Genomic DNA, 27821 nt, shown 5'->3' with positions numbered 1-27821 from the left:
CAAGTAAAACTCATTTTATTTTGGTTGTTAAAGAACACATTTTCCAAATTTGCATTGGATTTGAATAGGTTTTTATTTATAAAAGTATGTAGTAAAGAAATGACATATCCACTTGGGAGCATGTCTTAACAAGTCTAGTCGCTGATAGCCGCGACACACTCAGATATCTACTCTCAAGAGTGTGATTGGTTTTGAAACAGTCTCGAGAGCAACTCGCGAGAGTATTAATCTCGGATGGACACGCACCTTTATTCAATGGTTGATTCTCATTGGGTGACTTACTAAAATAGACATTTAGAAGACATAGAAATAGAAGAAGAATGTATTTCTATATTGTGTTATAAGTTGTAGTTTGCTTGGCTTTTCTGTTTAAATTTTGTTTTATTTATTTATTAATGTGGTATAATCTAGGCCAAATGGAAATGGAGCACAAAGTTAAAGAAGAAATTGATATTCAAAATGATTTTGTTTCAAATGCAGATGTTAAACAAGAATTGATTGATGATGGAGTCGCTTTTGAATATGTAAACACTAACATGAATACTATTAAACAAGAAATAAATGACGAAGTAAACTCAGTTCAGTTACTTGAAGAATCTATAGTTGTAGCAGGACAAGACAGTTTTGATAAGGTTAATGTACCCATATTTCGAAATAAATTTAAATATTTCAAAGGATATTCGGGAAGGCGAATGAAATCAAAAGGTGAGTCACACTTAGTATTTATCATTTAGATGCTGCCTATTTTATAGCAGTAGTAGCTTTCTCATTAAAAATAGTAAGTTTTATCTACTATTTTAACAGTAGCACCTTTTACAAAATCTTATTTTTATTTTGATACTTGTAGTCATCTTTAGTACTGATTATTTAGAAAAAAAATTAAATCAATTTCAAATATAATACCTTCAAACTGATGTCCCAGTATTCTTCATATTATGCAAGAGGAATTAAAAAGTTGAAAAATAAAAAGTAAACCGCTAATCCTACATCATTTACAACCAAATGCCGTGTGTTGACATAAGACTCTTGGTTAGAACTTTATACACAGTTTTATTCATTAAAGACTTTACATAACTTTATTAAAAGCTCTTGATTTGACTTTTAACAGGATGGTTAAATCCCATAACTGATCTGGTGACAATAGTTGTTTAACAGCCGATAATAAAATCATAATTTCAAAACTATTACTAGCTGGTTTTCTTGGATTACTTCATGAGCAGCACATTGGTATTGTTAGTACCAAAATCCTAATTAGATCATATTGTTGGTGGCCTGGAATAAATGAAGATATTGAGAAGTTGATTGATTCGTGTGACACTTGTCAGCCAACACAAAATTGCATAAAATAATCTGTACTTCTCCTATGGCCTACTGCACCTCAGAACTTCTATAGAGTAAATATTGATTTTTTTCAATTAAACAGCTTTACTTTTTTGAAATTAGTAGATGACAAGTCAAACATGTGTGAAGTAAAACTCATGAAAGAAGGCACAAATATTAAAGGGTCGATTTTGAAATTGAAACAAATATTTACAGTTTTTGGGTTACCTGTTGAGCTAGTCTCATATAACGGACCACCTTTCAGAAATTCTTACAAGTTTATATCTTTTAGTCATGCTAATGGAATTAAGTTTATTAGAATACCACCTAAACATCCACAGAGTAATGGATTATGGGAAAAGGGTTTTCAAATACTCAAAAAAGGATTTTTTGAGAGGAAAAGTCAAATAAGTAAAAATACAATTTTGAATAGTTTAGAAAACTTCTCCTTCTACTTCTACTGGGTTGTCTCCATCAGACAATTATTAAAATATGTCTTGGAACAAGATACAATTTATTAAAGCCTTGGTCCAAAAAACAAAAACATTTTCAACCTGACATCCTTCGAAAATTAAGTTATTTTCTTAAAATGAAATTGTAAAATTTGTCTTTGTAGAAAATAAATATAATAGGTTGTGACAGAAAGATAGAATAGTTTGTTGCATGAGTTACAACTCATATTTGGCGTCAACTGGTGAATCTATAAAATTGTTCTACATAAATGACATAAGAAGATTTAAAGTGAAAGTGAAGATAATTCAGTGAATGAAAATGAAAATTGTTTTAAAGTATTATATCCTAATATGGATGTCTTATACTCCAAATGTAGACTTAGATAATAACCCAACTTTCTTAAATGATAATACCAAAGAAGTATGAAGACAATTATTATAGTCAAATAAATATTGATAATAAGAAACATGGTACTTCTTCAGATATGCAGAATCTGATAAGTAAGAAATCGCAATGTATTTAAAACCTGTTATTTTAGTATTTAGAATAATGAACAGAAGGCAAGTGGGTACACCTCAGATGATAAAACAAGAATGTGCATTTTTGTTGTGTTTGGAGTATTTTCATACTGATTAATCATCTATTTGAAACTCATTTATGGAAGCTTGTTGTTTCATATACATAAATTTGAAATCTTCAAAACCTTATTATAATTTTCTTTGTAGGATTACCAAAAAAGGAAAAACTCTTAAATTCAGACACTATTAACGGGATTATGATCTGTATGTTTTGTGGAAATTTATACACGAAACAAAGAGAAATCGTTTGCCATTTTTTCACAAGTCACAGTATAAATAAGAAGAAATTACAATGTAAAACGAAGTTGCACAAGAAAAATATGAAATGTCGAAGGAAAAAAGTGAAACATGACTTTGCAATTTCCAGAAATCTTGATAAAGATGTAAAAAGTGAAATTGAAATAGTAGAACATGATTTGAACGAGGAAAAAAGTATCAACTCAATTAATAATTTCATGTTGAATTCATATGTTGATCACAAATTGGAAAAAAGCGATTTAAACGAACATTTGTTTGCTCAGTCAGGAAAAAAATCATCCAAATGTGACATTTGCTTGAAAAATTTTTCGCGTAGAAGTAATTTAAATGCACACTTGCGTCGGCACACAGGAGAAAAGTCATTTAAATGTGACATTTGTTTCAAAAATTTTTTGCAGAAATGTGATTTAAATAAACATTATCGTATTCACACAGAAAAGCCATTGAAATGTGATATTTGTTCGAAAATTTTGTCGTGTAAACAAAGTTTGAAAACACATTCATTTATTCACACAAAAGAAAAGCCATTCAAATGTGACATTTGTTTGAAATATTTCTCGTGTAAACAAACTTTGAAAACACATTTATTTAGTCACTCAAAAGAGATGCCATTCAAATGTGATATTTGTTTAAAAACATTTTCATATAAAAATAATATGAAAACACATTTGTATAGTCACACAAAAGAAAAGCCGTTTAAATGTGACATATGTTTAAAAAAATTTACACATAAAAGTTATTTGAAGGAACATATACGTTGCCACACTGGAGAAAGACCATTCAAATGTGATATTTGTTTGAAAAATTTCTCATTTAAACAAACTTTGAAAATACATTTACTTAGTCACACAAAAGAAAAGCCATTTAAATGTGACATATGTTCCAAAAATTTTACATTGAAAAGTTATTTGAAGGCACATAAACGTTGCCACACTGGAGAAAAACCATTCAAATGTAATATTTGTTCGAGGTCTTTTTCACATAGAAGTAGTTTACATGCACATTTGCGTAGTCATACAGGAGAAAAGCCATTCAAATGTGACATTTGCTTGGAAACTTTTTCAGACAAAAAGCATCTAAAAAATCATTTTTTGGTCACACATGAGAAAAACTATTCAAATTTGCCGTTTGTTTAAAAGCTTTCATTCAACATTTGCGTTGTCATACAGGAGAATGTGACATTTATTTATAAACGTTTAGAAGAAAACTAGAACAAACATTTGCTTAGTATTGTTAGTCATAGAGGAGAAACAAAATTTAAATGTGATATTTATTTAAAACGGAAAAGTAATTTAAAAGCTTATTCACCCAAAAATAAATTTAATACACATTTTCTTCAAAAACTTTTCGATTGGAAAAGAATATGAAACCAAAACTTTCACATAAAAATAAATTTAATACAAATTTTCGTACTCTCGGGACAACATTTTTTATTGATAAGAGATAGGCTGGTTGATCATTTTACAAAATAAGGTTTGAGTTACTCTATATCCTGCGAAGAGTCTAATTAAGTTGAAACCATTGTTGATATTCATACCAAACACACTATTTACTCTACCACTACCCTAACACTGACTATTACACCGTCTGAGACACGTTTCAATAACCAAGTTATCATCTTCAGAGGCTTAGGGTAAACTAAAACATATTAACCTAAAAAAAAAACAATTCCAGGGAAAAGAAGATCATTGGTGAGAAAATTTGGTATAAATAGTTAGCTCAATTTAATAGGTTTTAGTTTACCTTCAGTCTCTGAAGACGATAACTTGGTTATCGAAACGTGCCTCAGACAGTATAATTGTAAATGTTGGTATAGTGGTAGAGTAAACAGTGTGTTTAATACGTTTAATGTGAGTTCGATTGTTCGCTGTCAAACAAAGCATTATAGGTTAATGTTTTTCTTGTGTTATGTTGATAGAAATATATTTAATGTGTGGTGGAATATTTTATTTCATTTCCTTATTATTTTTTTGAGGTTAGAGGGAAGGGGGAATGTTGAAAAAAGTGTCCAGAAATATATGATTAACAATTCAAAAACCTTCCAGAATTGCGCTGGTGTCGTCAAAGGGTATGGTATGAATATAGCAACTGTACATAAATTGAGGTATGCAGGGCTATAAAATTTTATATCATAATTCATTTTTTTAATAAATTGGGGATATCACCACTGTAATAATTGCGGAACTGCTATTAATTGCTGAACCCGCTAGGTCGTTATACTACACAAATCTTTGTCTACATCCACTTCATCTTTGGTAGTTGGGCAGGTTTCCTTTTTAAAGAAATGGGCACAAGCTAGAGGGAAATTTGGAAGGGTGATTAGCGAAAGGATTAAATATTGAAAAACAAAAATTGAACCCAAATAATGGTAATAAAACAGAGATGTGAACTTCCACCAACAATAAAATAAAAAAATTGCAAATCAGGTTTATCTGAGCAAATAGGGAGTATGACAATATGATTTACGAAAACTTGATATACCTCTTCCACCATTTGTTTGATGGTTGTGCTATGGGGGCTACCATATAAAGTGTTATAACACAACTAGTGATGGAGATCTTGAGGAAAATGTCCTAAGCAAACATAAATATCCCATTCTTTTTCCATTATCTAGATGATTGTATTAGTGCCGTACCAAAAAATCGAATAAAAAAAAACAAAAATTCAATCCTATTTTACCTGTACTAATAATGATGTTATTTTTTTATTAATCCAAAATTGGCAGGATGACTTCTAAATTAAATTCTACAAGGTTTATTTTACACCTTTAAAAAAATGCTAAAATTACAAGAATTTAAGTTAATAATTATATTTATTATATAATTACATTAATTATAAAAACCGCAAATCTTAGTAACCCATCAATTACGCTGTTTATGAGAATTGACAATAGACAGCTGCTCAAAAACCATAGACAAATAATCATATTTACTCATTGGTTTATTAGAAAATTGGGTAAAGAGGATCATATAAGATTAACTCGATCAGTTTCTGAATAACAATGAACATGATTCGGGTAGAGATATAGAGGAAAGAACTGGCTTTAACGAGTGTACATCTAAATTTCTAGTGATAGAGCTTCCATTTTGATCTTTGCATGGGTTACAGCGTTGTCACAATTTGTGATGAAATTATGGCGCAGTTAAATTTGATATACCGTCATAAAAAGAGGTTGTTATCATAAATAGTGCTAAAATGAATAATACCAATATTCAATGTTTATAATTTTAGGTTGAAACAGTGATTATGCGTTATAGTAACTAACAACGCTGTTTGTTGTTACAGCTGATTTATTTCATTTGGTGTCACAGACCCAATACCTCCTGTTTGGTGTTGATTATCTTTTGAGGCAACGTGCTCGTGTTTTTAGAGACTTTGAGATGATGTGTTTCATCTATGTTTGGTAATAGATTAAGAATTATCAGTTTATAAGTGACACAGCACGATGTAGTTTTCATTTTCCGTTTTGTCAGTGGTAACGATGTCTTGTGCAGTGAAAACGTGTAAAAACATTAAAAGGTTTAAACCTGAAGGTATTTCCTTTCACCAGTAAGTAGATCATATTGTATATGTTTTGTGAAGTTTACTTGACAATTATTTTACTCTTAGTTTTCCCAGAAATGTCGAAAGATTAAAGCATTGGTTGCATATTCTTAATATAAGTCCAACTGAACCCATTGATATACAGCAGTGGCGTAACAAATTTGTTTGTTCAGTTCATTTTAGAAGTTGTGATTATATACAAACAACTTACAATAAAAAAGTATTGAAAGAAGATGCGTTTCCGTCCCAGTATATACTTGGTAAACCTTACGCTGTTAAATCGACAAATAAGGAAATTGCTGATAATGCCTGCATAAGTTCCTCATTTATAACCCATGCTTCTCAAAGTAGCCAAACAATGGATACCCAGAGCCCAAAAGCTGGTACTGTACAACGGAATAGGGAACTTATTCAATCTATTGACAGCTTTAGGTATGTTGTTCAATAAATATGATATTTTTGTTTACTTTGTTCACTTTTAGCATTTCACCTAGAACTATAAAAACAAAAACCGATCAAGTTAGACAGCAGCAAATGGCATACCAAAAGCAACTTAATGCTGCTAGACAATGCATAAATGTCTTAAAAACGCAAGTGAGTGACTTAAAACAGTTACAATTTTTTAAGAATTCATTATCAGAGCAAGATTTAAAACAGCTTGAAAAATGTTATGAGACTGATTCATACTTGTTGATGTCAAGTTACTTGGAAAAATATTCAAAACCTCTATATCTTCAGATCATGATTGGCTTAACCAGATCATATATAATTTAATACTAAATCTCCACTCCAGAGAAGTTGAAGTTTTACAATTCATTTTTGCTTCACACATATAACAAATAACTGAAATTATTAATAAGATGCTGTGGAAGAACTTTTATATCAATAAATCTAATAATAGAAGGGAAGGTACTAATTATCTAGATTCCATTGTTGAAAAAAGATCGTCTCATTAGAAGAGTGAATTATGGAGCTGCAAGTACCTATATTCAAGTTTGAAAAATATTTTTTTTTATTTTGTTAATATGTTGATTTGAATATTGAAAAAGATTCGTGATATTTCAATTTTTGTCGAATGTGTTACTATCTTGTTAGTCAGATATTAGTTGTGTCTTGCATAGTTCACATTTTGGGGGTCCACTTTTGGTGGTTAAATAGCAGTGATAAGCTTAATGGGGCCTATTCATAACCTAGCTTGAGTAATCTTTCGCTGATTAACTGAGACCAAAGTTTCACTTTCAGTTTCTACTCACGTAGTTTTGATTTCGATGTTTGCCACAGTTTTTGTACATTTGATTTAAGTAGTGATTTTTAATCGTTGTACACTACCGCTTGTACTAATCACTGCTTGTCGAGCATTGTGGTGAGCTTCATCGTTCTTCCATAGGCCAATATGAGAAGGAATCCCAAGTACTTTAACACAATTAATCAATTGTTGTCAACTGTGATAATTCAACTTTAATTTGGAGTAATATTGGGTGTGTGGGATAAAGGTGACTGATTATATAGATTAAGTTAAGAGAGTCTGAATATTTTTTGGGAATACGTGAATGAGTGCTTGCAGAATAGCATATCGTTCTCCAGTACAGATGCTGCTTGTTTCATGTAGCTTAAATAGTAGTGTCCTGTGTGAGAACACATCACAACCCCATTTTATTGTAATGGGAAAGTTAAACTGATTCCAAATTCCATTAAAAAAAATGTAACTTTGATATGGCGCAGCACTCTGGAATACCCTGTAAGATTGTAAATAATTTTGAAATGTAAAGACTATAATCGCTCAAATTTTTAAATTGATATCTGAAAGTATTTAAAAAAACCTTAATTTCTCCAATAACCATTAAAAAGTTTTTAATTATTTTTTACAATTTGCTTTGTTCTCTGCATTAATTCACTTTTTTGTGTTCAGGAAAAACAAATCAAGAAAATGGTTTTGCTTGGTAGACTCTCCACTGATTTTAGTTCAGATGTAAAAGATGAAATTGAAATAGATGAACATGAATTAAATGAACAGCTGTATGAAATCGACATTTGTGATGTGAAAGAAGAAGTTGAAATTGTTGAGCATAAATTGAAAGCAGAGCCGCATGAATTCAAAGAAATAGATGATGTTATATCTCTTCCAGATGGATTTGTTACAGGTGGCCAAATGTGTTATTGTTCTAACTCTTGTGGACCTCTCGTACATTATTAGACAGCTTAAATATAATACTAATACAGAAAAAAAGCGGATGAGTTTATCAGTAACCGAAATCGTATGCGAATGTGCCAGGCAGCCATTTTATAACCGGTAAGTCCATTAACCACACTTCAACTAAAGCGATTATAAACAAACTTTATTGTTTAGCATATTGTACTCATTAATAATTATTTGTTTTATTTCATGTACTCCTATTTTTTCATAGTTTCCCTAAAGCAAAAAGGAACTAAAGAAAGAGATGTGCATATCGAAATTGTCCTACCTGAATGGATGAATATACCAGTCTCTTTGTTTTTCAAAATGACCCAGAAAGGCAAGAATATTGAAAAATATTTGGCTTGATTGTAGATTACTATCGGTAAATTTGGAATATGTGATTTATTTTGATAATTTTTAATGTAGTTATTTTAGTAATAAAAAACTCGAAAATATAAAATTACTGTATTTTTTTTATATTTATTGTCGCATCAACTTCAAAGGTTATTAGCGACATGTCAGCTGTTTACAATTTATGATACAGTTGAGTGTCTTAGATATTTGATTAAGCCTGTAGTATTACAATTATTGTTCAGCAGAGCGACCATGTTGTTTGGGAAGTTGTTAGTCTTTCGTTTTTATACTCTTATACTTATACAGTTCAACAATAAGCGTTTCACGTTTAGATTCTCGTTACAAGTGTCACTCTGGTGTGCCCCAACCTTAAACGATCGATTTTTATTTGCTCCGTACGATTTTTAAAACTGGTTTTCGACTGCGATCTGTTCCACTCACTTTGCCACTGACACTGCACTTTTGTTTATTGTCCCTTTGCAGTCGTTTGCTATCGCTTCGCGTACAATTGTTGCGTCGTTGTTATCTGCTGCTTCGTTGGCACATTTGTCTGCTTTTTCGTTTCCTGGGTGTGTGATGGGAGCCAGATAATTGATACGTTTTCTTGGTTGGGGGATAAGGTGTAGTGGGGTTTTAATGAGGATACCTATTGGGTGTTTGAGAAAGAGTTGTTGAATGGTTTGTATCGAGCTCATGGAGTATGTAATTATGGCTATTCTATTGTATTGATTTATTCTAGCGATGATTAGTGCCTGTAATATGGCATAGAGTTCTCCAGTGTGGACGCTGTTATGTGAAGGTAGTTTAAATGTTTGTATTTCGTTCTCTACTACTACTGCAGCCCCTAGGCCATTAGGTGTTTTGGAAGCGTCGGTGTACAGAAAATGGAATTTTTTTAAGCTTTTTTCCGTAAGAATACGGAGTATTTTTTGTATTATTTTCTCTATTTAAATATTAAAAATACAGAAAGACACATTTTGCATCAAACGTACGAATAAAGGGAATAAATATTTCAAAGCAGCTTCTGAATTCTCTAATTTTGAAATTCGCGCTTTGGTGGACAGATGACATATGTTAATTTTTATTACAAAACTGTCAAAAGATTTGCTGTAAATAATAATAATAGCATTATAAATATACTGTAAGTTAAAATGTAAATATTTTTAAGTAATTATTGTATCAGAATAGTATTTTGAGTTAATGATCTATATAGTATGCGAAATAGAGATGTATATAATTTTACATCACACAATTCTTTGTTTAATCTAAAAAAAATAGAACGCCATTTGCCTTTGAATAACATTAACAACTTTCATTACAATCATTTAGTAAAAATTGTTCAAATAGAATAAAATTCTACAGGCTCAGAATATTAAATAATCTTTTAAAGTAACTCTAAACACACATCTCATTAAATTTATTTCTCAGATATATTCTACAAGATATATAATTTAATCCTTCAAGCATGGACATAGCGTCAACTATTGTTATTTAAGAAATGGTAAGTTGAAATATTTCTTTAAATACATTGTCTAGTATCAAAAATGTTTCAGGAAAACCGAAAGTAAACAAGAAACAAAATCTGTGATAACTGTATTGAAACTACAGTAAATGGGATTTGGATAGAGATACCAATTTCAAGATCTATTTCTTATCACGAAATTAAAAAATAGCTACAGTGAGTACTTTAAAGTTTTTAAGTATCTTCTTATACCTAAAAAACAAATTTTCAGAGAAATGGTTTGCCTTCTAATTCACTTCATCTGATCCTATTATTTGTATATAAAAAATGACAATATATTATTCACATTTACCTATATATATTAATAACATATTCATCACTACATTAACCTTTTCACTGCTATTATCACTTTACCAATAATTTATAGAGCTTATAGTGTGTCAGAAAATAAAGGTACTTCTGAATGTATACGTAAAGTTTAAATTAAACAATGTTTTATTGCAAATTTGAGAATTCTTGAAGTTGAATCAGTATTGGTCTTCTCATTATTATTTTCCTTGTTCCCTGTATTTGATAACTATTATCATGTAATCAGGCATACTGTCTCCTTTTTTTGAAATGACATGACAACATTTTTTGTAATGTAGTTTTGGTATTTGGTGATAATTCTGCAAATTTATTTTTTTTACCACCTTTCTTAGGCTAACTTTAGAACTGAATTGAACTAGTTTTATTACTATGTTGAAGTGGATACTTTTTGATGAAAAAATAATAATAGTAGATGCACCAAAACTATTAAAACAGACAATTCTTTTTATATGGAAATGCAATTGAATTCATGAACAACTATGGATTATATAATTGAACTTGTTAAAGTGGTAAATTGATTTATATATTATTTTACCATATTGAAGCAATACCATTAACACATAAAATGCGGTGTGGGGTCTATTGACTCCGTGTCTATCTTTGCACTAGTGCTGAGCCTGTGAGAGGTTTGGTGTTCCAATTTCGTGATTCAAAATTATGGTCACTTTACGATTGACTCCGTGACGCACTTGTGGATAATTACGTGTTAAGATTTTATTAGAAAAACTAATTCATTTTAATATTTTTTGTATTTAATTTACAGATAATGCCAAGACATAGAGATGTCCCGTCTCTAGAGCTACTGAGCCTGAAGAGTATAGGTTGCCTTGTCGTGCAAATGGCGCCTTCAATTCTATCTAAAATATCTATATACAAGGAACCTCAGAAGGTGGTATCTATTCTTCAAAAGAATCTATCATGGTTGAATAATCATCTGTCTTCGCATATTCCTTTTTATCTCTACGATCAAATGGCTATGGAAGTTTTGAAAGCTGTGGAAGCGCTGGTAGAAGAAACAAAGAAATCTTATTATCCTCGTACTTCAATGGCGAGATTTTTAACTGAAATGAATGTAGCTGTGAGTCTAACTGAAGTTGTTGTGAATCATTATTTGAAAAGTGTTGATTTGTCTCGGTGGCCTAAAATAATGAGATATATGTTATATAAAAAATTACATAAATTAACGGGATTAGAAAATCTGTATATAGGATCTTGCTTAGGTGGTTGGAGAACATCAGAATTCGATAGGTGTTTACTGGATAGTATATCACAAATGAAACATTTAAAATCCCTTTGTTTGTGCTTCGATGGTACAGACTTTACTGTCCAAACTGTAGGTGAAAATTGTCTCCAGATTCAATGTTTAGATCTAACTTCTTCTATCGCAGTAACTGATAGATGTATACCGTTTTTACTGAAATGTGTTAACTTGAAAGAATTGCAATTACATCGAACTTCTGTAACCACGGAAGGATTAGCCCAGCTTATCGTTGGGCTTCCGAAATTGCAAGATTTGGGACGTTGCGATGATTTTGGGAATGTTATCAAACATTTACACCATAAATATCCGAACGAAGGACCTTTTGCACTCAAAAAAATCCAAACTAGAGACATCACCACTGAAAATTTGAGATTATTAGTGTGGATGTTTCCGAAAATTGAATATGTTAGTTTATTTCATGATGTACAGATATCAGATTTGACTGTTTTAATTTCATTAGACCACCTTAAAGATTTGAAATTATTGTCGTGTGCTTTTTATAGTGATTATTTACAACAATTATTGGAAATCAGAGGTACAAATATAACTAGTCTTCATTTAGAACACGTAGAAGAATTGGACTTCAAAGTTTTAGTTGATATTAGTCAATATTGTCCAAAATTGAAAAACTTGGTATGTTATAATTGCGATTTCCGAAATAGTCCCATACCAAACCAGAAGTTTAAAGTACATCCATTCTTAAATTTGGAAAGGATATTTTGGGTAGTCGACAGTGCTGTCAGTCATTTGGAATTCATACTTAATCATGCTTATCACATAAAGTATATCCATCTGGGTTCTTCGAATGGAATTACACATTCTTCTATTGTAAATATACTGACTGTGAATTCAATGAAAAAACTTGAAGAACTGCGAGTTTTATACAGCAGCGATATGAATATGAGGACTGTTGAATTATTGTTAGCCAGTTGTACCAATTTGAAAGTTTTATCTGAATTAGAAAGTTGGCAGGGTATAACTATCGATGAACTGGAAACGTTTAAAAAATACATAATAACGAATAATTTCGATTTAGATATAAGACCAACGTTATCTTTTACTATTTGATTTATTTCTTGAAAAATTTTTGAATTAAGTGAGGGATTTTTCGACAGATTTGTATTCGAAGATATGACATTCATTGTTTTTATCCAGTATTTGTGCAAATATATTTGTGCAAAAAAAATTGTTGAATTGTTTTATTATCATTATTCTTCTCCTTTTCCCAAAAATTAAGCTAGTTTACAAAATTTTACTTTTTGGCTGTTGATGGTTGATGTTTATTTTTTTGTCAAATCTACCGTTAAGTTTATTTTTTTAACACCAGAAATAGTTATTTGTATGCTTAGGTAGTGAAATACCTTTTTAACGTATCGAAAGAACAGTTATCTTGAGGTAAATGATATGCGGAAGGGGGACAAGAGTGGCAATCTCACAAACTTGATCTATTGATCTCCCACACATGTCCCAAAAATAAAATTGTGTTCTCTAAAAAATCCACTATTCGGTCTTTGTACATTGTAACATTTCAATGGACTACATTGATGAGAGAGTAAATAAATAAAATAAAGATCCACATGTATATTTGTGTCACACCTGTCCCAATATTTTTAGAAAAAATTGATTTTAGTTTATTTAAAAACTATTATTATTAAAAAACACATTTAATAAAATAACATATACACACATGGGAGTTTTAATTGTCTCTCACATACATTTATACTTGCTAAAAAACCATCTTAACGGTTAATAAAATGGAAATCAAATATAGCACTATATACTATTTTCTCACAGTAGTAGATCAACTCCACCTATACCATAAGTTTTCTTTCATATATTTTAGTTGGAGTTAGCTGAGTTATCACTTTGCAAAAAAAACAGTTAAAACTACCGTAATTTAAGCATAAAACAGACACAAGTGTTCAAAATTTTGTATACTGCTTAAAAGCTTACTTGAAGATTTACTAAAAAATATCCAGTTTCATCTGAATAGAAATAATAATAGAAAAAAAAACTGACAGTATCAGATCTACTTTCACACTTATCACCGTACCAAATGAAGGCATAGTCAAAAACTATTTGTTCAAATGAGATGATGAGATGAAACAATAATTAGATATGTGTGTCCTCCATCAGCCATATTCGTTTTCAAGTGACAGTTATTTGAACAGACCTGTTATGATTTCTAAAAAGAAGAAGAATTTATCCCTACGTTTATTCGAGTATATAATCCATAATCTTAGCGTTTATTTCACCAGATTTTAATTAACATCGATTATTCGTTCAAATAACAATAATCTATTATTAGTTTCATATAATCCAAACACAATGGATTTGGAGCAACAAGTTATCAAAGACGAAATAGACATTCAAAATGATGTTTTTTGTAATATGGATATTAAACAAGAATTTAGTGACGATCTTGATGAAGCCGCTTTTCAAAATATGAAGACTAATATTGATATAATTAAACAAGAATTACATGACGAATTAAACGAAGCTGAAATATGTAGAGAATCTATGGTTTCATTTGTACCCAAAACAAAGAGAGTTAGCTCTCTTAAGGTTAATATACCCAACATTCGAAACCAATTTAAATACTCTGGAATACGAAATAAAGCAAAAGGTGAGCAGTATTTTTATATGCCAAGTAATTTCAGCCTTTTGAGTGTCATAAAAAATTGCAAGTAATTGATATTTTATACAAATAGCATCTTATTTTTGTCTTGATACGTGTACTTGTATTAGGAACTTATTATTTTGGAATAATTAGAAGACAGTACTAAAAATGATCTATATTATTAGAACCAAAAGTAATTTCTTACTAATATTTTCAGCAACTTTATAAATTTTCTAACTGACCTACCAAGGTTACAAGAATTCTATCAAGTATTTAGTTGGTATTCATAATACATTTCAAAATTAATTTTGGTTCAAATACACATTAATTGGAAAGTAAATATATACATTTGTTTTTGCTAACATAAGATGAGTATTTCTCTGGGATCTTAGAAAAGATATTTCATATTCATTTTGAATATCAGGCTGTTTATATTCCGGTTTAATCCAATTGAAGTTCCAGCTATCTACTTGTGATTTCAGCATATCTAATTAAAATTGATTTGCAATGGTTTATAGCAAAATTGTAAATATTTTAGTGGTATAATGGAAGGTATCAATTAAAAATGAATAACTTAAACATAAAAACAGTTAGTTGTTATTACATTAAAATAAGAAAAAATTGCTGTATGATTAAGTTTCATTTCAACAAAATTGTTTAGTACACATTTATGGAAGGATTAGAATTATACCTTGCCCCTGGGAATTTGAATTGCGTTAGAGCTTTTCTTATCAGTACATTTAATCACAATGTATAGTCAAGATTATATGAATGATAGAGAAGAAAAAAAAGAAATAAGTACAGCAATTTTGAATGTAGTAAAAAATTTTCAGAAGGCCGGCCAAACTGGAACAGGAATCAGGAGCTAAATTGTATCTTATTTTGGTAACAATGAAATGAAGACAAATCAAAATAAAGTGATGATTTACTGGAAAGTGCCTTCCACTCTGTATCATCAGTGTGATGTCTTCTTCCAATTTTCTTAGTATCCCTTCACATTGCAGGATTATTCATTATATTAACTTGTGTTCATATGATTCAGGAAAAGTTAATCAAACATGTCTCTATAAATTTAAGTCTCTATATTGAATCTCTGTATGAATTCATTTTAGTCTGTGTCAAACTGAACACATAGAAATGTTCTTTGAGACACTTTTAACTTTTTTAAAAAATACTTTATTTACAACAAACGACTTTTCTAGAGAAAATAACAGACAAATCAATACTTAAACAAAAATAAATTGACTCAATACTTTTGTATAAACAAAATAATATGTAATAATTAAGGGACCGAATGATAAATATGTAAAATTTAATAACTAGATTAATAATTATATTAATGAAATGAAATATATAAAGATAATAATAAATATAATAGTAGTAAAAAATGATAAAGGTCCATTTGCACTACTCTATGATTACATAGTATGTTCGTAAACTAATGTAACTGATATTTTGATTTATATTGTTTCGAATTAAAAGTCAGAAGTGTATTCTCATAATAGATGGTAATAACCCATTTAAAATGTTCATATCTAAGATTTTTTATTCTGTAGACAAATTATGGAAATTTCAATAACCCAGTTATATTTTATGTTGCAGGACTAATTAAAAATGGCCAACACCTAAATTCAGATTCTATTGCTGGGATTATAATTTGTAAATTATGCGGAAATTTATTCAAAGAATTGAGAGAATTTGTTTGTCATTTCTATACAAATCATTATGTAAATAAGAAAAAATCACACTATAAAATGGAGTTGCACCAGAAAAATCTATGTTATAGAAGAATGCAAGTAACTAACTCTGCCATTGCAAGAACTCTTGATGAAGATGTTAAAAATGAAATTGAAGTAGTTGAACATGATTTGAAAGAGGAGAAAGATACCAGTTTCACTGATAATTTCAAGTTGAGTTTAGATGATAGTGAGAAATTGGAGAAAAGCGAAGGACGTTTGCTTGCTTATACAAAAGAAAAGCTATTTAAATGTAATATTTGTTTCAAGACTTTCCAAAAAAAAACTCAATTGAATTCACACTCACGTAGTCACATAGGTGAAAAAACATTGAAGTGTCACAGTTGCTTGGAATCTTTTCCATGGAAAACTAATTTAATTAATCATGTGTGTATCCACCCAAGAGAAAAAACATATAAATGTAACATTTGTTTAAAAAAATATTCAGGGAAACATTTATTAAATGTGCATTTGCTTACTCACAAAGTACTGAAGCCATTCAAATGTGACATTTGCACAAAAAGTTTTACACATAAAAGTAATTTGAATGAACATTTGCGTTGCCACACTGGAGAAAAACCATTCAAATGCGACACCTGCTTGGAATCTTTTTCATGGAAATCTAATTTAAATAACCATATGCGTATCCACACAGGAGAAAAGCCATTCAAATGTGACATTTGTTTAAAAAAATTTTCATGGAAACATTTATTAAATGTGCACTTGCTTAGTCACACAGGACTAAAGCCTTTCAAATGTGACGTTTGCTCAAAAAGTTTTACACAGAAAAGTAATTTGAAGGAACATTTACGTTGTCACACCGGAGAAAAACCATTCAAATGCGATATTTGCTTGGAATCTTTTTCATGGAAATCTAATTTAAATAACCACATGCGTATCCACACAGGAGAAAAACCATATGAATGTGACATTTGCTTAAAAAAGTATTCACGGAAAAATTTATTAAATGTGCATTTGCTTAGTCACACAGGACTAAAGCCATTTAAATGTGATGTTTGCTCAAAAAGTTTTACACAGAAAAGTAATTTGAAGGAACATTTACGTTGTCACACCGGAGAAAAGCCATTCAAATGCGACACTTGCTTGGAATCTTTTTCATGGAAATCTAATTTAAATAACCATATGCGTATCCACACAGGAGAAAAACCATATAAATGTGACATTTGTTTTAAAAAATATTCAAGGAAAAATTTATTAAATGTACATTTACGTTGCCACACTGGAGAATAACCATTCAAATGCGACATTTGTTTGAATACTTGCATGGAAAGTTAGTTTAATTACACATCTGTGCATACACATAGGAGGAAAACCATATGAATTTAATATTTGTTTAAAGAATTTCACAAGAAAAAATCAATTGAATATTCATTTGCGTAGTTACACAAATGAAAATACATTCAAATGTGACATTTGTTTGAAAAGTTTCACACAGAAGTCTCAATTGAATTCACACTCACATATTTACACGGGAGAAAACAGTTCAAGTGTGACACTCTTTTCCATGGCAAAATAAATTAACCATGTACTTATCCACACAGGAGAAAAGCCATATAAAGGTAACATTTGTTAGAAAAAAATTCTCAGCTTAGAAGTGAAGCAATTGGTTGCTGTATTGCAATAAATTAAGTCTACCTCTCGTAGCAGTGAAAGTATAAGTATAATGGTTTATTTTTTTTATTTATTATAAGACTAAGTGAAAATGGATCTTAATGAAGAGCAAATGCTTCTTCTTAATCTTCTGTATATATACATGTATTTTTTTACATAGCTGTAAAGTAAATATATTCTGTCAAAAAAAGTCAAAATAATTTTTAGAGAATCGGATAAATTTTGTTTGTTATCAACGCCGCAATTTTCCGCAGGCTTTGGAAGACGTCAATTGCCACGTCCAGTATTTGTTAACTTCAAGTGTGACAATTACTTTATACACATTTTAGGTTATAATATCGATAAAAACCACGAAAAAAATTAAAATACTGTTTTAAGTGTATTGTATTGTACCAGAATATAAAAACTCTATTAGAAGGACACCCGATTAAGTGTTTTTTCAAGTTCCAAGACATGCGAAAATAAGAATGCAATGGTGTAAGGTTATGAGAGTAGATAAAGCATCTTCAAAATCATGTTTGCATTGTTGTGAAGATCATTTTAATGTAAGTATTGCTATTTCTCAATGACAACCTAAACTGATTAACAAAAGTAATAAAATTTTCATTTAAAGAACCATACATAGGTAGATTTCTTAAGGTACACCTTTTATTTTTCTATCTGGATAATACTAACTTGTAAATTTATTTTAGGTCGAGGAATAAACAGAAAATTATGTACAATATGAGATTATGAAACATTTCTTCATAAATTGATACATGTGTTAATGCAGATAGAATAAACTTTGACAAAGCTGTGCAAGTGGTGTCGCTACTTAGTTATTCGCCCTAGTAGTTTATTCAAATGCAGTCCACTTCTGATTGCTTAATAGTAGGCGACCTATGATTCTAATGCTACTCAAGCATCTCTGAAGACACTGATATTGGTTTCTTGGTTGGTTTCATAACTGTATTATTTTGTTATATATATAAATCACGTCCAATTAATTAAAATATGTTTATAAAATAAATGAATTTTATGTTTGTTTTATTGGAGTAAAATATAATTTATTGTTTACTTAATTACACTTAGGTACAATTCAAGTATCCTCCGCTTTTATTTTAATTTCATGCTAGTACCAATCGATGATAACTTGGATTTTTTCTAATAACATTAAACACTTGTTATCTTGAATATTTTAATCCTTTAACCTCAGCCAATGTAAAATCTTGATTACATGCAAAATTTGCAGTCCTCATTAATGCATTTACTTTTGGTAAATTGTATGATTGTGCTATCATAAGACCACTTCATCGTCATAGATGGTTATTAATAATATATTCATAGATAAAGGATAGAATATATTTTCGTTCCAAACAAAGTCAACGCTCCGGACCTCGATAAATCAAAGACGTGGCTTTTGATGTCACGACACTTTTACACTCAACTAATTCGAATCACATCAAATAACCTCAAATACAACAATCAATAAATGTTCCATTGCTCTCTGCACTATATCGTTTTTTGCATCCGATCGAATTAATTCTATACACTCATGAACTGGCCTGCACTGGTCCAGTTCAGTATAGCTTCAGTGCAGCTACCAATAACAAACCTATGATGGTATCGAAAAGGAAGAAGCAATTAACCATACTTTCATTTCACTAGATTTTAAGCTTTGTATTTAGTTAGTATGTTCAAATAACATTTTTTTAATTATTAATATGATATAATCCAGATAGAATGAGTGTGTGGCAACAAGTTGTCAAATAAGATATGGATATTCAAAATGATGTTTGTTGGAGTATGAATATTAAACAAGAATTAAGTGATGATGCCGCTGAAATTGCTTTTAAAAATGTGAATGATATTGATATAATTAAAGAAGAATTACTTGACGAACTAAATAAAGCTGAAATACATGAAGAATCTATAGTTGCAATTGTGCCCACAACAAAGAACATTAGCACTCATAAGGTTAATATAACTAATATACAAAACAAATTCAAATATTCTGGTAGACGACATAAAGCAAAAGGTGAGTTATTCTTAGTTTTATTCCAGTAGTTTCATATGCCAAGTATCTTCGGTTTTTTGAGTTTCATTGAAAATGGTTTGAATACATTGGCTTTTTAAATACAGGTTTTATTCAATTGAATTTTTAGCTATTTTGTGATTTCAGCTTATATAAAAAATTTATTTGTAATTGGCAGAGCCAAATTGTGAATATTATAATGGTACAATAAAAGGTATCAAATGAAAATGAATATTTTAAATATAAAAACAGTTATAACATTAAAATAAAAAAACATTTGCTATATGATAAACAGCATTGCAAGAGCTTTGCCTCTGAGAATTTTATTTGGGTGGGGGCTTTTCTTATAGGAATATTAAAGCACAATGGGTAGTTAAGATTATATGACTGACACAGAAAATAACAAATTAGTACAACAGTCTTGAATGTAGTATAAAATGGTCAGAAGGTCAGCTAAACTGAAACAGGATTCAGGAGATAAATTGAATCTTCTATGGTAATGATGAAATAAATATAGACAGATCAAAGTAATGTGATAATCGAGATTGAAGACCTATGAAAAAGTCTCGACGATTTTTTTTATAATACTGTGGTGTGCTTAAAACTTTTTTTTCAGGAAAGTAGATACTCAATAATAATAATACGAAGTCGATGGTCATACAAGGATATTGTTCTCTGTTTGTACCATGTGATTTCTAATGTGTTTATACTATCCCATGTCATTGTTTGATCCTTTTTATCTATATATATCCTCAGACTTCTTGCTTTTTTCTTAGTATCTCCCCACATGGCAGGATTATTGATTATAACTACTTGTATTCACATGATTTAGGGAGATGTAGTTGTACATTTCTTGATTAATTTAAGATTCTCTATTGAATCTCTTTATGAATCTGTTGTTATCTGTGTCAAATCATACATATATTGTTATTTTGCTGTATCTTACTTCCAGTTATCATTTGGAAATAACAATTTTATTGTAGGCAGCAAAATGAAGTGACAGTGTATAAACAAAATAAATATGTAATATGTAAAGATGTCTTGTCTCCAAAATTATAAATCACAGCACGCTCTTGCGCCTCATTAGAAATCTCAATCACCCAGCTATATTTTTTGTTGCAGGACTACAAAAATATAAACATCTGAATCTAGATATTATTGCTGGGATGATCATCTGTAGATTCTGTGGTAATTTATATACAAAATTAAGAGAATTCATTCACCATTTTTACACAAATCATTGTATGAATAGAAAGAAAGTACAATCTAAAAGGAGGTTGCACCAGAAAAATCTATGTTACAGAAGAATACAAGAAACTAACTTTGCCATTGCGAGAACTTTTGATGAAGATGTTAAAAATGAATTAGAAATAGTTGAACATGATATGAAAAAGGAGAAAGATACCAGTTTCACTGATAATTTCGAGTTGAATTTGGATGAAGTTAGAAAGAAATTGGAGAAAAGTGATTCAAAGGATTTTTTGCTTGCTCACACAAAAGAAAAGCCATTCAAATGTAATCTTTGTTTAAAGACATTCCCACAGAAAACTCAATTGGACTCACACTCAATTATTCATATGGGAGAAAAAATATTGAAGTGTCACAGTTGCTTGGAATTATTTCCATGGAAAACTAATTTAATTAACCATGTGTGTATCCACACAGGAGAAAAGCCATATAAATGTGACATTTGCTTAAAAACTTTTTCACATAATTTTCTATTAAAAAGACATTTGCTTAGTCACTCTGGAGTTAAGCCATTCAAATGTGACGTTTGTTCAAAATCTTATACAAGGAAAAGTCATTTGATGGAACATTTACCTATTCATACAGGAGAAAAGCCATATGAATGTAAAGTTTGTTTTAAAAATTTTTCAAGAAAATATCAATTCAATATTCATTTGCGCAGACACACAAGAGAAAATACATTCAAATGTGATATTTGTTTAAAAAATTTCCCACAGAAATCTCAATTGAAATCACACTCACGTATTCACACTGGAGAAAAACCATTTAAGTGTGACACTTGCTTGGCAACTTTTTCATGGAAAGGTAATTTAATTTCTCATATGCGTACCCACACAGGAGAAAAACCATATAAATGTAACATTTGTTTAAGAAAATTTTCACGAGAATATGTATTGAATGGACATTTGCTTAGTCACACAGGTGAAAAACCATTCAAATGTTACATTTGCACAAAAAGTTTCACACAAAAAAAATGTTTGAAGGAACATTTACTTACTCATACAGAAGAAAAACCATTTAAATGTGACATTTGCTCAAAAACTTTTTTAAAGAAATATTATTTGAATGAACATTTACGTGTTCACGCAGGAGAAAAACCATTTAAATGTGAGATTTGTTTAGGAAAATTTTCTAGGAAATATAATTTGAATTTACATTTACGAAGACACAAGAATGAAATGCCATTCAAGTGTGACACTTGCTTGAAATCTTTTGTACGGAAAATAAGCTTAATTGAACATCTACAGACTCATACAGGAGAAAAACCATATGAATGTAACATTTGTTTAAAAAATTTTTCACGGAAATATCAATTGAATCTGCATATGCGTAGCCACACAAAAGAAAAGCCATTCAAATGTGACATTTGTTTGAAAAATTTTTCTTATAAAAATAACCTCAGTAAACATTTACATATTCATAATGGAGTAAAGCCATTTAAATGCGATATTTGTTTGAAAACTTTTTCACAGAAGAACAATTTGAATATACATTTGCGTAGTCACTCTGGAGTAAAACCATTCAAATGTGACATTTGTTTGAAAACTTTTTCGCAAAAACATAATTGGAATATACATTTACAAAATCATAAAGAAAAGCCATTCCATTGTGAAGTTTGCTCAAAAAATTTTTCTGATAAAAATAATCTCAATATACATTCATGTATCCATAAAGGAGTAAAGCCATTCAAATGTGAAGTTTGCTCAAAATCTTTTTCACAGAAAAATAATTTGAATAGACATTTGCGTTGTCACACAGGGGAAAAGCCATTCAAATGTGAAATTTGTTCCAAAACTTTTTCACAAAAACATAATTGGAATATACATTTACAAAATCACACGAAAGAAAAGCTATTCAAATGTTAAAACTTGTTTACAATTTTTTTCATGGAAAAATTATTTAATTACACATCTGTCCAGTGACCCAAGAGGAAAGCCATTAAAATGAGATAAAATGTATATTTGATAATTCATTTGTACAGTTTGCCAGTTTTTTACAAACTTTTTATTGTGATTAACAAATAAATTTTTATTTAAAATATGATAGTTGTTTTAATCACAAAATAAATGATTTATTTTTCATTACTATAATAAATAATACTCAATAAGAAAATAAATGTTTTTTGGTGATAACAAAATAATATGGTTGAAATGATGACACTTTGGAAGATATCAATAATTTAACAATAAATAATGAGAAATTGATTGTTAATGATGATGTTGCTTCAAATATTGAGAATGACATTAATTTAGATTTAGCTGAAATTAAGCAAGTAGTGATTTTTAATGTTGGAATATCACAAGAAGTGTTTGATATACAATTAGCACATTATGAAGAAGGGAACACACCCAGATATCAGTTTCAATTCATTTGAGCTGCAAAGGGAATTATCTTGAACGAAAATGTGTTTGTTGAATTATTTGTTACTAATCTTGAACTGAGCCCAATTATGTTATCATGAAAAAAAAACATTAAAATTACGTTAGGGTGTTTGAACTTATTTTTGAATTTCGAAACTAAATTTATAACCTTTCAGTACCTTTATAAGTTTCAGTTAATTTTTCAATTGAAATTGATTGCATTATCTTCTGTTGGTTTGATGCATTATTTATTTTGTTAAAATAAAACTAATCTGTTAATGTAACACCACGTGTATTTGTGCATATTAGAATCAGTGTTGCCACAATTTAAAAGCTGAATGTAAAAATTGAACTAGAAAATGTACTAGATTGTACCAACTTCAAACAAATTTAATAGAATTATAGAAAGATGTATAAACATAAGTTAATTTATTATTATTAATAATAATAATTTCTATCTGAATAAAAAAAAATCCCGCCTCTGGTATAGTACGTGCTCCCAGTTGGAGAAATTGGGAGAAAACGAACTCAGGGAAAATGTATTAGAAAAAAGGAAAAATGTACTAGCGTATAAAATACACTAAAATGTACTAAAATTGTACAATTGTACTAGCTCTGGCAACACTGATTATAATCGTCTTTTCTCAAGTCCAAAACTGGCCTCAACCCCCCATGCCTGTTGAGCCAATTAATTGTATCTTTTAATTGCCTCGAAAATGATTTTATATTATAATAGAACGTATATTGTCGGGATTATGGATATGGTAAACGTGTATATACACTTTATTTATCAATTCTTTATTAATAAATTAGTACAACTACAAAAAAAACCTAATATTACTAATATTACTTCCGGTTTTTCAAAAAAATCTTTTTAATTGCGTATGATACATTCGATTATATTATATTTCAAATCGTAAGTCATGTTCATCAGCTATTTTTTGCTACTCAATAAAATTTAATATATTCAAGTTTTCGAAAAGCTTGTGTTTACTTAAAACTGTAAGTTCCTTCATAAAATATTTGTCAGCAATAAATCAAAACAACATTTTTGCTAACTACTTCTCGAATCACGTATACCGACTTACTTTTATCTCCAGGTATTGGTTCTTTTTTGCAGAGAACACAGTAGCAAGGCATATTCGACAACAAATGTTTAATAATCTTTAACACATTATTTACATTGGGCAAATATAATATTTATTTACAGACGTACAGGTTTTCTCAGTATTTAAACAGGGACCGTTAGCGTCAGATCAGGACCTAATGGTTAAGTTTGAATTTCTGGAACTGTTGATGGTATTCATACTGAATCCACTGTTTACACCAACAATCACAATTACACTGTCTGACGCGTGCTTCCATAACCAAGTTATCGTCTTCAGAGACTCAAGGTAAACAGTTTACCTCCCAGCGAACCAGAACGATGATCGAATCCGTCAAATAAGTTATGTGCGACTCCTAGGACAACATAAACTGTGCAAGGAGGTTAGCACCAGACAATTCTAGTTGTAGACAGTATACATCTAGGTATCTTGAAGGAATTGAGAACTTCAATTTGATTTGAAAATTCTAACCGTATTAATATTGCCCTACACTTGTGACTGAACCTGGAATGAATAGCTTGAAAATTTTTGTTTGTCCATATAAAAATCATGTTTAGTAATTTGCGAGAATCTCAGATTTTCATTTTCTATTTTAGTGCTAAATATATTCAAAACCATAGTAGCTAGAAATCAACTGCCAGTCAACCCGTAAATGATAGCATTCAGCTCATAATGCATTATACTTTTTAACACTTGACTTATGTAAGCTAAGCCCAGAACTTGTAGGACTGCTTCCGTTGAAGACTACTCAAACTTTAGTTGTCTTGCTAGTGGTTTTTAGTCGAATTTTTCAAAGACAGGTAGGCATGACTAGAAGAAAAATGGGGGCCACATCATTTTTCCCATGTTTTGAGACCTCCTGAACACGATTATGATGGTTTTTCGAATGTCTGTAGTTTATATATATATATATATAATAAAACTAAGTCGATTAAATGTGCGTGCCGATAAAACTTAAAAAGGAGTCCCGACACGATAAAGGGACTTATGTGGTGTGATAGCCCTTTATCCCTCCTCGAACAAGAAAGTTCCCGTTTTAATCTAAAGGGCATGTTTTAAGGGACTTTCCGACCCTTCAACTTGGAAATTAAGTCCAGTGGCGCCATCTGTTATCGAATATTTGAACTTCGTTCAAGACAACTCCAATAGTCATAGTGTATAGTCTCTATAGTTGTGAGCCATTGTAGCATGTGTAGTAGTGGCGCGAAATTTAAAATTCCAATTTCAATAAAATCTTAAATTTCATTTGTTACTATAATAAAGTTGTTAAATTTTGTGTATTTATACGTCATTATTTAACGTATATTTTGGAGTTAAAGCGACATAATTTTAGTTATCCAAATTAGTTCTCAAAATATTTAAAAATTTAGGTTTTTAAATTTCGCGCCTTTACTACATACGCTACCGCTACAGAAGCTAGAAAGTTCCCATTTTAATCTAAAGGGCGTGTTTCTAAAGATATAAGAAACTTTCCAACCCTACAACTTGGAAATTAAGTATAGTGGCGCCATCTGTTATCGAATATTTGAACTTCATGCAGGACAACGATTGTTTGGGTTGCATTTCCAAAAGCGTTGCGAGCAATTGTAGCATGTGTAGTAGTGGCGCGAAATTTAAAATTCCAATTTCAATAAAGTCTTAAATTTAATTTGTTGCTATAATAAAACTGACCAAACGACCGGCCTCATTGAACTTAATAGTGATTTCTGTAATATAGCCACTACTGAAGACGAACTAATCGACAAAATTTATCCAAATATTATTCAGAACTATACTAATGCAGAGTGGTTATTTCAAAGAGCAATTTTGGCCACTAAAAATAATATTGTTGACGATATCAATTTTAATATTCTAAAGAAAATACCTGGTGAAGAGAAAATATATAAATCGATCGACACGATGGTATCCATTGAAGAAAGTGTCAACTTCCCCACTGAATTTCTAAACTCTTTACAAGTACCAGGAATGCCATTACAAAATTATGTAATGGAACTAGAATCATCGTAAAACAGCTATCGAATAATATCATTGAAGCTGAACTTATTTCTGGAAAGACCAAAGGACAGACAGTATTTATACCTAGAATACCTCTGATCTCTTCGGAATTGCCATTTCAATTTAAAAGACTGCAGTTTCCAATAAAATTAGCCTTTAGTTTTACAATTAACAAAGCGCAAGGACAAACTTTAAAATATTGTGGCATTAACCTCAAAGAATCCTGCTTCTCTCACGGTCAGCTATATGTAGCTTGCTCAAGAGTAGGAAATCCAAAAAATTTATGTATTTATACTCCGGACAATAAAATGAAAAATGTTGTTTATAAACAAGTATTGTAAATAATGAGAAAACGTTTTCAATAAACTTTTTTTTTACTTTTTACGTCATAGTTTATTTTTTTATTTCGACTCTACCACGTCATCTCATATCAACTCCCGGGCGAAGCCGGGTTTTTTAGCTAGTATATATATAATTCTTATTTTCGTCTCTCGAGCAATTGCCATGGGTCCGATTTGGTTCAAAATTAGCATACATGCCTTCTTTGGCGGCGAATTGATGTTATTAGAGTTTGGTTGAAAACAAATGGATATTTCGAGGGGTCGCAGTGCAAAAAAAGTGGTTTTTGACCTTTGTTCACCTCTGCAGGTCAAACGAAAAGCGACTGAAAAATGAAATTTCACATGTAGGTTCAATTAGTTGCGAGATGATTTCCTGTCTAAGGTCGAAACTTTCCATCTCCACCCCTCTCCATTTTATGGTCATTTTTATTATATTTTCTTATTTTTTGGCCAGAAAAAGTTTAACTAGAGGGTTCGAACTTCGCATGCAAGTAGGGGTGATGTTGAAGAATTGTCTTTATCAAGTTCAAAGTTTTCTTCTTCAGTTCTTCTAGCACAAAACGCCCGAAATCATTTTGATCGTTGTAATTGTTGAATTGGACCGCCTCCTATTTAATTAATAATACGAGTATGATCGTTGCTAGGGTGATTTTTTTTACTTCCCATTTCCGAAATTTCTTGTCATTATGACAATTTTTTCTTTGTTGTCAATTGGAAATGAAAAATTCGACTTTCGTGATGGAGCTTTACCGCTCACGGCTTTTTATTTAACTCACATTCTTTAAATATCACATAATATTGTTAACGAAGCTCGGGGTCCTTTTTTGAACGTTTTCCAGTTGAAATCTCCTCAATACTGAAAATTTTAGTTAAAAAGCAGTTTAACCATACAACGTCTTAAGCAATCTTTCGAAATATTTTAATAAAACCTAACTTAATTTAATCTGTAAACTGTACATCGTCCAATAACCAAAAGCTTCTAACCAACTCTTGTA

The 27821-nt window shown here is 30.2% G+C and overlaps 6 protein-coding genes across 9 annotated transcripts in view; 5 read left to right on the top strand and 1 right to left on the bottom strand.

The window, feature by feature from the left end:
- LOC130895473 (purine nucleoside phosphorylase-like) overlaps positions 1 to 27821 on the bottom strand; it is a 320652-nt gene that overhangs the window by 246720 nt on the left and 46111 nt on the right. The window lies entirely within an intron of this gene.
- Positions 289 to 4551, top strand: LOC130895468 (zinc finger protein OZF-like). Of its 2 annotated transcripts, XR_009059468.1 has the most exons (3): positions 290 to 705; positions 2499 to 4194; positions 4359 to 4551. XR_009059468.1 is itself a non-coding variant. In XM_057802772.1 (2 exons), the coding sequence occupies exons 1-2, from the start codon at positions 396 to 398 to the stop codon at positions 3743 to 3745; spliced, it is 1557 nt and encodes a 518-aa protein (XP_057658755.1). In that variant the 5' UTR covers positions 289 to 395; the 3' UTR covers positions 3746 to 4551. The 2 variants fall into 2 exon arrangements, 1 of the variants encoding a protein (XP_057658755.1); XM_057802772.1 differs by having other exon boundaries at positions 289 to 705; positions 2499 to 4551.
- LOC130895474 (uncharacterized) lies at positions 5583 to 9375 on the top strand. 2 transcript variants are annotated; one of them, XM_057802781.1, is made up of 6 exons: positions 5583 to 5780; positions 5841 to 6158; positions 6219 to 6584; positions 6635 to 6746; positions 8062 to 8442; positions 8558 to 9371. In XM_057802781.1, the coding sequence occupies exons 2-5, from the start codon at positions 6091 to 6093 to the stop codon at positions 8344 to 8346; spliced, it is 831 nt and encodes a 276-aa protein (XP_057658764.1). In that variant the 5' UTR covers positions 5583 to 5780; positions 5841 to 6090; the 3' UTR covers positions 8347 to 8442; positions 8558 to 9371. The 2 variants fall into 2 exon arrangements, with proteins under 2 accessions (XP_057658764.1, XP_057658765.1); XM_057802782.1 differs by having other exon boundaries at positions 5611 to 5780; positions 6647 to 6746; positions 8558 to 9375.
- On the top strand, positions 9745 to 12960 carry LOC130895467 (uncharacterized). 2 transcript variants are annotated; one of them, XM_057802770.1, is made up of 4 exons: positions 9745 to 9835; positions 10111 to 10183; positions 10236 to 10360; positions 11277 to 12960. In XM_057802770.1, the coding sequence occupies exon 4, from the start codon at positions 11280 to 11282 to the stop codon at positions 12840 to 12842; it is 1563 nt and encodes a 520-aa protein (XP_057658753.1). In that variant the 5' UTR covers positions 9745 to 9835; positions 10111 to 10183; positions 10236 to 10360; positions 11277 to 11279; the 3' UTR covers positions 12843 to 12960. The 2 variants fall into 2 exon arrangements, with proteins under 2 accessions (XP_057658753.1, XP_057658754.1); XM_057802771.1 differs by having other exon boundaries at positions 9749 to 9823.
- LOC130895462 (zinc finger protein OZF-like) lies at positions 13950 to 18771 on the top strand. Its single transcript, XM_057802756.1, has 3 exons — positions 13950 to 14400; positions 15997 to 18307; positions 18455 to 18771. The coding sequence occupies exons 1-2, from the start codon at positions 14103 to 14105 to the stop codon at positions 17379 to 17381; spliced, it is 1683 nt and encodes a 560-aa protein (XP_057658739.1). The 5' UTR covers positions 13950 to 14102; the 3' UTR covers positions 17382 to 18307; positions 18455 to 18771.
- On the top strand, positions 19172 to 23113 carry LOC130895449 (zinc finger protein 271-like). The gene is made up of 2 exons (XM_057802733.1): positions 19172 to 19779; positions 20899 to 23113. The coding sequence occupies exons 1-2, from the start codon at positions 19518 to 19520 to the stop codon at positions 22887 to 22889; spliced, it is 2253 nt and encodes a 750-aa protein (XP_057658716.1). The 5' UTR covers positions 19172 to 19517; the 3' UTR covers positions 22890 to 23113.

Source organism: Diorhabda carinulata, chromosome 6 (genome assembly GCF_026250575.1).
Source record: "Diorhabda carinulata isolate Delta chromosome 6, icDioCari1.1, whole genome shotgun sequence".
NCBI lineage: Eukaryota > Metazoa > Arthropoda > Insecta > Coleoptera > Chrysomelidae > Diorhabda > Diorhabda carinulata.
This window is presented reverse-complemented; position numbering and strand designations above follow the sequence as displayed.

Excerpts from the sequence above, each read along its gene's own strand:
- LOC130895468 (XM_057802772.1), top strand. The coding sequence starts at position 396 with ATGTGGTATAATCTAGGCCAAATGGAAATGGAGCACAAAGTTAAAGAA. Across the intron at positions 706-2,498 it reads AAGGCGAATGAAATCAAAAG|GATTACCAAAAAAGGAAAAA; the intron begins GTGAGTCACACT and ends TTTTCTTTGTAG.
- LOC130895474 (XM_057802781.1), top strand. The coding sequence starts at position 6,091 with ATGTCTTGTGCAGTGAAAACGTGTAAAAACATTAAAAGGTTTAAACCT. Across the intron at positions 6,159-6,218 it reads GAAGGTATTTCCTTTCACCA|TTTTCCCAGAAATGTCGAAA; the intron begins GTAAGTAGATCA and ends TTTTACTCTTAG. Across the intron at positions 6,585-6,634 it reads CAATCTATTGACAGCTTTAG|CATTTCACCTAGAACTATAA; the intron begins GTATGTTGTTCA and ends GTTCACTTTTAG.
- LOC130895467 (XM_057802770.1), top strand. The coding sequence starts at position 11,280 with ATGCCAAGACATAGAGATGTCCCGTCTCTAGAGCTACTGAGCCTGAAG.
- LOC130895462 (XM_057802756.1), top strand. The coding sequence starts at position 14,103 with ATGGATTTGGAGCAACAAGTTATCAAAGACGAAATAGACATTCAAAAT. Across the intron at positions 14,401-15,996 it reads AATACGAAATAAAGCAAAAG|GACTAATTAAAAATGGCCAA; the intron begins GTGAGCAGTATT and ends TTTATGTTGCAG.
- LOC130895449 (XM_057802733.1), top strand. The coding sequence starts at position 19,518 with ATGGATATTCAAAATGATGTTTGTTGGAGTATGAATATTAAACAAGAA. Across the intron at positions 19,780-20,898 it reads TAGACGACATAAAGCAAAAG|GACTACAAAAATATAAACAT; the intron begins GTGAGTTATTCT and ends TTTTTGTTGCAG.